Source organism: Adiantum capillus-veneris, chromosome 27 (assembly GCF_014529385.1).
Source record: "Adiantum capillus-veneris isolate H3 chromosome 27, ASM1452938v2, whole genome shotgun sequence".
Taxonomy (NCBI): domain Eukaryota; kingdom Viridiplantae; phylum Streptophyta; class Polypodiopsida; order Polypodiales; family Pteridaceae; genus Adiantum; species Adiantum capillus-veneris.
Genome location: NC_140957.1, coordinates 101,983,232 through 101,993,598, shown reverse-complemented (window position 1 = coordinate 101,993,598; position 10,367 = coordinate 101,983,232). Strand labels below are relative to the sequence as shown.

The 10,367-nt window shown below is 43.2% G+C and overlaps 1 protein-coding gene and 1 pseudogene across 2 annotated transcripts; both read right to left on the bottom strand.

Moving 5' to 3' along the window:
• Positions 1-1,087: 1,087 nt before the first annotated feature.
• On the bottom strand, positions 1,088-6,406 carry LOC147422469 (uncharacterized; annotated as a pseudogene). The gene is made up of 5 exons (XR_015186767.1): positions 3,253-6,406; positions 2,803-3,009; positions 2,354-2,554; positions 1,827-1,997; positions 1,088-1,594 (listed from the first exon to the last, which is right to left on the bottom strand). The product of XR_015186767.1 is annotated as an uncharacterized LOC147422469 (transcript).
• A 146-nt stretch (positions 6,407-6,552) lies between these two features.
• On the bottom strand, positions 6,553-8,338 carry LOC147422468 (uncharacterized). The gene is made up of 2 exons (XM_086502795.1): positions 8,182-8,338; positions 6,553-7,737 (listed from the first exon to the last, which is right to left on the bottom strand). The coding sequence occupies exon 2, from the start codon at positions 7,668-7,670 to the stop codon at positions 6,726-6,728; it is 945 nt and encodes a 314-aa protein (XP_086358921.1). The 5' UTR covers positions 7,671-7,737; positions 8,182-8,338; the 3' UTR covers positions 6,553-6,725.
• Positions 8,339-10,367: the final 2,029 nt, after the last annotated feature.

The window sequence follows — 10,367 nt, the reverse complement described above, 5'->3', positions numbered from 1 at the left end:
GTGTGATGGTCTTGTCGGTTGTATGTAAGTTAGGGAGTGTGCAGGTGATGCCCCGCTAGTGTGAATTGTCTTTTTCGTAGGTGTTTTTGAGAGGCTATGAGGTTTTGTGGATACCCTAAATTATATATAGGAATTTGTGTGTGTTTTTGGTGTGTTTCCGATTCCCCCTCTCTATCTTTTGGTGCCCCCATGGAGGAGCATTTGATTGCTCCTGGTTGAAGCTGAAAGTGGAGTTTCAAGCTGACAGATGGTTGGTGGATGATGTGGTGAAATGTTTGGTGGTCAAATTGTAGATTGACAAAGATGGTGGAGCTAAGCATTGGCCCCCCATTTTCATAGGGATTGAAGACTTGAAGGACTGGGTAGCATATTTTGAGCTATGGATGTTGTCAATGTGTATGGCAACAGACGGATAAAGGTTGCAGACAGTGCCGTTGCTGTTGTGAACACGTGCGAAGGTCTAGCTTAATGGTCTAAAGGGTGTAGATCAAAGCTCATGGCAAGAGTTACAGACTCAATTTCTTGAGCAATTTCAAAATATGGCTTCTCCTCCAGAACCAAAGCACCTTGGCCCCCAACTAGCTTGAGCACCTCATGCACCTTAGTCATCATGCATGGGTTTAGCAAGAGCATAGGCTCTCTTTCTCTCTCTCTCTCTCTCTCTCTCTCTCTCTCTCTCATACCCCTAGCTTCAAGGGCTCGCCCCCTCCTTGTAGGGATTTGGGTTGACCTTTAAGCACAAGCCTAGCTTTAAGCATGCACCTTAAATATCAAGCATCTCATGCACTTTAACCATCAAGCACCTCAAACATAGGCCTAGCTTAACCTAAGGTCCAAGGACTTTTACACTAACTTTTGAAGGTTTTTAATGAAGCCAACCCTATGGTCCTTTCTAAGCTCCATTAGACAAACCATCTCTCATTTGGACCCAGTGGCTTTGGTCCTGTGTTGAGATAGATCCATAAGCACATGTCTATATTCTAACTCTTGTTCTCGTTTATTTCCCCACATTATATGATCAATTTAATATATGACGATCGTTTGGGTTAGTTAGATATTAGATTTTATGACATAGTCTTGGTAATTGAAAACAACTTAAAGTCTTGGTGATTGAAAACAACTTTACAAAATCCTATATAATTTCATTACAAATGGAGGGGGCCAAGCTTTAAGAGCTTTATCTGTGTGCTCCACTTCTTGTTGAGAATGCCGAGGAGTTTTGCAATGTATATCCAAGGATTTTGACAACACTTGGCCACCTCATGGCAAAAAATTCCAATGTGCATCCATGGGGGCTCACTGATTTGTAGCCATTTTCCTTTTTACAAAAACAAAACTAGAATCCTTTTCTTTTCCTAAGTTTCTGTTTTCCTCTTTTTTTTTTCAGTTGAGATATTATTCTGTTCTATACCGAATGAATATCTGCAAAACATATTGCTATAAGATGGCAATGGGCTTGTCCCTCCCATAGGGTTCGATTTTAACCCTATTTAGGGAGAGTGGGAAGTCGACTGAGTCTTCAAAACTTGAGCACCTCTTAACGCGCTTCTGCACTTTGCATCCACTCCATGCATTCGCACATCTCAAATAGCTCCTGTACACACACACAAACACTCATTAACCACCCTTCAGTAACATGAGAGAGAGAGAGCTACAGAAGTATGCATGCAAACTTCCCGTGCCAATTACATCTAGCCAGAGCTTGTCTGTCTACAGCTCAAAAACATAGGTCTCAGAGAGCCAACAATGGAAGAGGGAGGAGAATTGAATGCCTATCTTTGTGCATCACACATCACTAATCAGAGAGAGCTTTGGATGAAAGTCACCTTGGGTGTGTATGCCCATTGATCAGCTTTTGACCATACTTGAGCCACAGGAACCCATCATCCAGAAGGATATTCTGGGTCTTCACCCTAAAATTAACTTTTTCACCATCACAGATATGGTGCTTGTCCTCACAAACGCCTCCACAAGCCCTCGCTGAAATACTCATACACCTTTAACACAGAACAAGATCCTCAACATCATCACATTCATGAACACCATCAAGACGAGAAATCCTTACCTTACTCAAAAGTATCCAAAATGCAGAATTTAGAAATGAAATGTAGTAGCTCTCTCCATTTCATGCAAACTAATAACTCTGATTTCATAAACCAAGCCTCATAAAACATCATCGATTACCATTGCTGCTCCTACGACACAAGCTGGACTCCACAGTATGCAGCATATACACATACACCATCATCAGCTTTATGAACACCCCAACAAGACAATTCCTTATAAAAAAGAACCCAAAAGGCCAATTTTAAAAAATGGACTGTAGTGGCTCTCCATTGACATTGTCGATTACCTTGGCCACTTTTTTGCCTTGATGCCTAGAGGTTGTCCGTGCTTCCTCCATGCAAGCCTATCAATCTCTCTATAAAACTCTGTCTTGTTGAGCCTGGTTGCTGCCTGGTTCCCACCATGCATGTCCTCAACCTCAAGGAAGCTTTCCTGTGGACCCTCCTCTGCAGCGACCCCATGAAAGGGGGAGGGTGAAATCAATGCTCTGCCAGTATTCATCCAGGATGTTACCAATTGCCATCACCATAACAACACAGCTAAAGAAACATCATTAACATCTATCACCCAGGATTAAAACCACTATTTCACAAGTTACTTCATTTTTCTAAGCTATCACCATCGGCTTTAACACCGTCAGGAAGACCAATCCTTGAGGTGGATCTCTAGCTCATTTCACCAAAAGAATAGTTATCAGACTTCACAACCCCAATCTATTTGAAAACCATTCATTACCTTAGCTGTTCTTTAGGCTTCATGCCTCCAGCTTGTCCACCACATGCAAGCATGCCGATTCTTCCACAAATCTCTATCTCGGTAAGCCTGGTTGCCGCCAGCTCGTTCCTGCCATGCACAGATCCCATGTCCTCAACCTCATAGAAGCTTTCATAGGAGTTCTGCTCCATGGTGACCCCATGCAATGGAGCAGGTAAAATAGCTGGTCTGCCAGAATTCACCCCAAGATTAGTCGATTGTCATTGAGAAACTAAACATTAAAAGAATTCATGCAACATCCTCAATATCTATCGTGAAAGCATAAAAGTGAGCTATTAGACAATACACATTAAAATTTCTTGAAATTTCTAGGTTTAACAACTGCTTAGACACCAGTGAATGCCTAATTCATTGGGCAGTTCGTTAGTACCTCTACGGTGATGTTGATCATGTGGTAACCTGCACACTTACTCAAGATACAAGTTGGACGTCCCATAGAAGAGCGATGAACTAGGTGTGACATTCGAGAGCTCCGTAGGAAGAATAGGGCCAGAAATTCCTCCTGTGTAGACCATGTCCTCCATGGATGTGGGGCTGCTCGTCAGACACGACTTAAGCTGAAGTGGTTGATTGAAATGCTGAAGATCACAAATCGTAGTTTCTAGCTGGGAGACTTGATCCACACCATGAAAAACAGCATTTTGGTCAATGCAGCCATCCATAACTGATGCAGGTTGCATATTTGATGATGCCAACAAGTCCCAAAGATTGATTTCATTGTTGATTTCATCCGAGAGTGGAAAATTGAAGCTCTCTTGCCAATCAAGAGCTGACACTTCGCCGTCAAATGTAGTGGGTCCAGACATGTTATCAGGCTGAAATGGGTAGCACTGGAGATGCTCCGGCTTCGAAGGGGGAGATGGAGAAGCATTGATGAAGCCAATGAACGATGGCGAGCGCTCAAACTGCACTTGCAGGCAGCAAGTACAGACAGGAAACTCCAACAGCCGCGAGACCATACAATCTGGGTCATCATGCAGGATGCTGAGCTCGTTGAGGGGTAGTGGAGAGGGTGCTGGTCTAGGATACCATAGCCGGTGCTGCAATCTCCTTCGACATGGTGAGAGATACTGCTTGCAGGAGAGGGGAAACGATCATGGCGATCTGCGCCTGCGACATACGAAGTAAAATCAGGTGGGAGGGCGGCCATACACAGGAGGAGAGGGGAGCTTACAAATGGCACTCTGAGGAAAGGTATGAAAAGCTTAAAAATAGCACTCCGAGGAAAAGTTAAACAAGGTGAGGAGTCACGATGGCCTGCAGAGATGATTAGGCCCCTGTCACACTGGGACACCCGGCCATGCTGAGGTGTCACATGATGTCCACCAGGCCAACAGGCGCCTCAAATTGGCCCAGTTGGTTTGCTGTCACACTGGGGCGGACTTGCTTTTAAAAAAAGGGAAACGCCTTGCGCGCGCTACAGAACAGCGACCTTGCCTGTGCAAAACTAAGAGCACATTCGAGCTGATGATGAGAGCAAGGAAAGGGTCGAGCATGGTGCGCATGTAACAGCTGTAAACAATGGCCTCAACTCACAGCCATGGCATGAATGTCTCATCATCAACAGGTCCTACTAATAGCCAGGTTTCCAATCGGTACTTGATTCGATAATTCAAAGCTAACCCAGAGCAAATAACCCAGAGCAAGCTGTCCAGAACGCAAGCTCTCTCTCACCATGTGCAAAATGTAACTAGAAAGCAACCAGCCTGTGCTGGATGTGACCAACCTGTCCAAAACACAAGCAGCCTGAGACAGAATGTGAGCAGAATGCGAGCTAATGAGACCAATGTATTCAACGGATTACCTCGCCAGAAGATGGAAAAAAACACACTTTGTAACAGAGCAATCCAGGTTAACAACCAGGACAACCGGCCAACCATTGAACAATTATTGATTACGATTCGTAGCCAAACAAAATGCAAAAATATTCATCCATGTTCTCAAACTACAAAATAAAATCCACTTTTCTTAAATAAGAGACAAAACTACAAAGAAAATTGATGCAAGGTAGACTTTCATTTTACGATGCAACAAACAATGCATCTTGCATGTCATATTCCCTCAGCTTCATCATCAGCACTATCATTGTCACTGTCAATTACATTCGTGGTTCCAAATACCAATTGGACATTTCGTCGTGTGTGCTCTTTATACATTACCCTTGCCAAATTGTCGCGCCTGGCAGCTTTGAAGCCCAAGTGATGTGCATTGCTTTCACAATCATCGTCATCTTCTTCTACCTCAATACTATAACCTCCATCATTTTGTCCACGTGCTACTACTTGATCCTCAGTTTGTGGCCTAATAGCTTGCAACTCACTCAAAATTGATGTTGTCATACAGCCAATTGCAACATTCGAGTGTGTGATTGCCAACGTATATAGAAATCACGTAAACCACTTGTACAAACTGCCTTGCAAAAATCCAGCACGATCTTTGTACCTGTACTTCTGGCACAACCATAAAGATCTGCAAGTACCTCCACATTAGCTCCACTTGCAAGTCTATGCAAGGAAAGTGCAACCCTATCCTCCAAGCTGATTGCTCTACGCATACGCGTGTTTTGTCGCTTCATTGTTGGGGCCAACATAGAGCAAATGTACTCAAATGTATTTTTACTCACCTGAAGACGTTTTTTGAACATCTTCTCATCCCATGAACCAAGCAGAAAGCGTTGCAGGTAGCCTTGGGGATGGGAGAAAGTCCAGCAAGCTCGGGTCAAGTGACCACGTCGTCATTTCTGAGATTTGTCTGCTTTGACTAGGTGCACCAGAACATTGCACCATCCTTCCATCATCTCTTCCTCGGGACTTTGAAGTGGGTCTTGGAGTGCCATCATCACCACAAAGCACACCACTGCACACAAGATGGCAAGGCATCTCCAGTTTGCCATTTTTCACTGCATACGGAAAAATGAAGTTGACTAAATGCAGTTGGAGTTGATTACGAGTACACTGAAGATACATGCTGGTGTTCATAAAACATGATGAAAAGATCCCTGAACATAACCTGATGCATACTAGAACATTAGTTTATTTCAAAACTGAGCTTGATGAAAACGCAGCTCAAGTAAAACCTGATCAAGAAAAATCAATTAAGAGGGAACACGATCTTAACTATGTCTTACACAAAATCGGTACTAAAATTGGCAAGGCTGAATGGTAGCAGAGCTCTAGAAAAAGCAATCACTTTCTGAGTAGGAAGTTTTCAAGATCAGATCTCACTCCGATGGGATCCACCATAAGAGCCAAAAAAAAGCTTAATTAATAACCACCATAAGCATATCGGGTTGTCATTTACAAAACAGGACAAGTGTAAATGACCAAAGTTGAACCATCCAAGTGTAAATGACCAGATTTGAAAGAAGTAGGCCACTTCATCTCTAGACTTACAGAGCTATGCAGGCTGAAAGACTATAATCAATAAAATCCGAGTCACTAAAGAAGAGAGCAGCAAGTAACTACGCTTGACTATGGTCGCCTTCATCATCAAATCCGGCTCAAGTAAAACGTAGCTCAAGAAAAATCAATTCAGATGACACAATTCAAGCAATGATTAGTTTTCAGTTGAACATTTTCAGATGACAGAATGCTGAAAGCACATGATTAGTTTTCAGCTGAACATCTTCTATGTTGCGTTTTCTGAAAATACGCGTTGATAACACCAAAAAAAGAGCCTTTGTTACATCCATTGAGAACATAACCTGATGCATCCCAGAATATTAGTTTATTTAAAAACTCAATCTGATGAAAAGTCAGCTCAAGTACAATCTGAACCTACTTCATCGCAAATTTTGAGTACACTGAATATACAAGCTTGTGTTCATCCACATGAAGAAAAGATCTAAAATATGATGAAATTCAATCAAAAGTAACATATGGAGATCAATCTTTCTGAGCTTGTTGTAGGAGTGATGCCATAATTGACTGCATCGCCTCGAATGATTTTTGTCGCCTCTCCTCCATGGCTGCTCGGCGTGAAGATTCCTCTTTCATGTGCATGACTAATTGGTGCAAGGCGTCATCTTTTGCATTAGATTTAGGATTTACTTTCTTCTCTTCCTTTTCCTTTGTATACACGTAAACGCCTTCCTGGCCATGATCACCTGGCTCTAACTCTTCCCCAATAGAGGATGCATGACTCTTGCACACTACGTTTGCCCTGTCATGCATGTATTCATCCACTACGTCGTACCACTTGCATGATCTTTTTCTATCGTTTCCAGATATTGCGTTATGCGCTTTGTCCTCCCTATGCTGCTTGTTCACCCTTGCCCACTTCTTTCTGCATGCCTGCCCATCCTTGTCGCAATTAGCAAACATGGATGCCAGCTTTGTCGCCACCTTACCCCAAAGATCAATTCCTTGCTTTGGCATTTTGTTAAACTCATCATTCATCCCTCCTCTAATGTGTATCAAGTGCTCTACCCAAAAATCCTTCCACATCACTTTATCTGCATCGTCGTCATCCTCTTCTTTAACCTTGGCTTTTGCCTTGCTAGTTTTGGCTCGTTTTGGAGCAGGTCCATCCCCATCACCTGTTCCCTCCTTGGCGGATTGGTTTTGGCTGCGAGCATTTTTACGTGGCTTTGCGGAGTTTACCTGCATAGACTCTTCAAATAGAAGCTTGCCAGTTATTGGGCTTTTAAATGCGTTTTCACTAGGGGATGCAACCCGGGGCATGATACGAATGGGTGGTGGCCCAAACAACATAGGAGGACTTGGAGATGAAGAAGTAAGCATTGCACTGAATCCATGGGAAGGCATTGCATATGCCATCGAAGCTGGGGTGGATGAACTAAATTGGTAATAAGGCGAGGGAGTATACATTGGTTAAGAGACAACAAACTCTTCCTCTGGTTGGGATCCAAGGGGTGGTATCTGGGAATCCATTGCCCTGATGAATACATTTGAAGAATAAGTGATCAGGTAAAAGGGCATTTTCAACACTAATCCATGCATCATCTACTTTGTTTCATTCCCTCGCCTACTAGCAAACACTTGCTGATGTTATTCCTTAGTGCAACAGGAAAAGCAGGCAAGAGCAACATTAACAGCATAACAACAACATTCTTTAACTCGTGTGGTTTGGCTGTGCCATTGTAGGCAGCAGGATGGTGAAGATGCCTAGCAAACTACCAAGAGAATAACTTGGTTTCTGGGATGGATTTGGAAGGGGATGGGGGCGAGTTCTATTCTTCCAAGGTCGATTCAAAGATGCAAATACACCACTCCATTGTTCCAGCTCTGAGGCGAGATGAGGGAAGTGCGGAGGCGAGACAAGGGAAGTGCAACAGTAAGCAGGCAATGCAACATTAACAATAAAATTACAAGAGCTTACCTTGTGCGCTGGGGCTGCAGAGCTGCAGCTCACAATGTCCCAAACAGTGAGAAGAGCAGCAGAAGAAATGAATTGGCGGGCTTGGTGGGCGGGTAAACGAAGAGAGAGAGAAGGTGTAGAGAGCGGTGCTCGCTGATTCGTTGCTATAGAACTTTTGCAGGTTGGCCGACCTGGTTCGGCTGGCCATCTTCACGCAAAAGTTGGCTCTGAGCTAGACCTCCAGCTCAGCCTTTGAAAACCCGTCCACTGGCCCAGTGTGACACCAAAGGAAATGCACTCCGAGTTTTTATTGGTTATACCCTTCAAAAGGCATGGCCGGGTGTCCCAATGTGACACCAGCCTCAGTAAATTTTTGTGAATCAAAACACCCCTCAGAAAATAAATATTTTCTCAGATAAGGATTGATGCTTCCTGCAGAGGTCACCCTCTATAACATAGGGTTTTTAACCAAGGGCGGGATATTGAATGGTGCAATGATTAGATTAGCTTTTAGGTAGAATAGTAAAGATTAAATTATTTCATTGCCTAAGGAAGGTTCATGTGGAGATAATTGTCAGGCTGGAAGAATGTAATTAGATGTGCAATTAAGTTGGATACCTATGGTCTCTTTGAGTCCAAAGCTCATGCAACTAAGCTTTAGATATAACCAAATTACACGTTTATAATTTCTAGCAGATAATTGGCTGAAAAAGTATGGTCAAGGTATTCTATCTTGAGACTGTTTAAAGATTAATAGATCCCTCTCAATGCAGCTGAGAGAATGCTTGCTTCAAAGGCAGAAATGAATCTAACCCTAAACATGAAAATTAAAATGTGGAATTTAGATGCGAGAGAGAGGCCTTCAAAGATTGACAGAGGTGGTATGGGGGATGTTTGTTTTTCTCTCAAGACAATGCAACATAGCGAAGCAGACATCCCCAAGGTAATGCAATGAGATATGATGTCATGGCATTGTACCAGCCAATGCAAGACTCCAAGGCCAACAACCTTCTTCACAACTCCTTGCAGGCCGACTAGAACAGATTTTGTTCAATTATTGCGTGTCATCACGATGACCTTGGTTTGGCGCGGCAGCACAGACAACTCCTCATCAAAGACCTCGTCGCTCGCACCCCCTAAGCACATCACCCCTTCCTCACTTGCACCACCTCCCTGCCCATACATAGCTCTTTCCCTTGATCGCACCTCCCTCCATCTCCATCTCTGTGCCCATCTCCATCATCTTTAAATCAAGTGCCCTTCTTAACAAGAGCTCCCAATATATCTCTCCAGATTGTTTAAAATAGCATTGATTAAGCCCCAAGAAGCCCCTCGTGGCCACTAGAATATATGTTTCGATTGGATTGAGCTGAAATTAAGAATCTATAATTTTTCTGAATTGGAAAGCGCACAATACATAATTGGCTTTGTATGATGATGATGATCTTGATCTACAAGAATAAAAAAGCAGAAGCTGAGCAGCTCAAAGACATCCAAATAAGGTACAAGGAGAGGTAGTCTAATAAGTGTGTGTGCGAGCGTGTATGTGAGTGGGGGCAAGAGAGAGCGAGAGAGAGAGAGATCTAGCAAGGCAAGACACATAATACCACGGCATAGAGAAGACGACACAATGTGAGACTGCATGCAAATATCCTCCTGACTGCTGCAAGCATACATGTTACTTCAAACATGTAAAACGAGCAATTGCACTCTTTGAATAACCACCTGAGGATCATTGGTGCCCAAAAAGAAAAGCGACGCAGTATGGAAAACAACCATAATGCAGAGAACACAAGGATCATTGTGCAATGAAGCAAAGGGGCTAATATATCTTTGCCTAGGCAAACACCATCAAAACATGACGTCCTGCTCCAGAATTTTGCTCAACATAGCCTTTGGCTTCTCTCTCTCTCTCTCTGATATCAAAGCCTATTTCAAGATCAATGATCTTACCTGCATTAGGAGCTCAATTTTGAGTGACACAGTATAGGTGGCCTATAAGATGAGTTCAATATAAACCAGTGTGGGGGAGTGTAATGTCGATCAATGCCTTGGTGTAAGTGCACACCTTGTTACATTTCTTCGTTGGTGAATCCTACCCATGAATCACACTGGCTGCAAAACGTATGCAATCAACTCCAACCAAATTGAATTAATGAGTATGTGCAATTATGGAACGTTCATTGCAAGGATGCGAAGACAACAAG

Excerpts from the sequence above, each read along its gene's own strand:
- LOC147422468 (XM_086502795.1), bottom strand. The coding sequence starts at position 7,670 with ATGTATACTCCCTCGCCTTATTACCAATTTAGTTCATCCACCCCAGCT.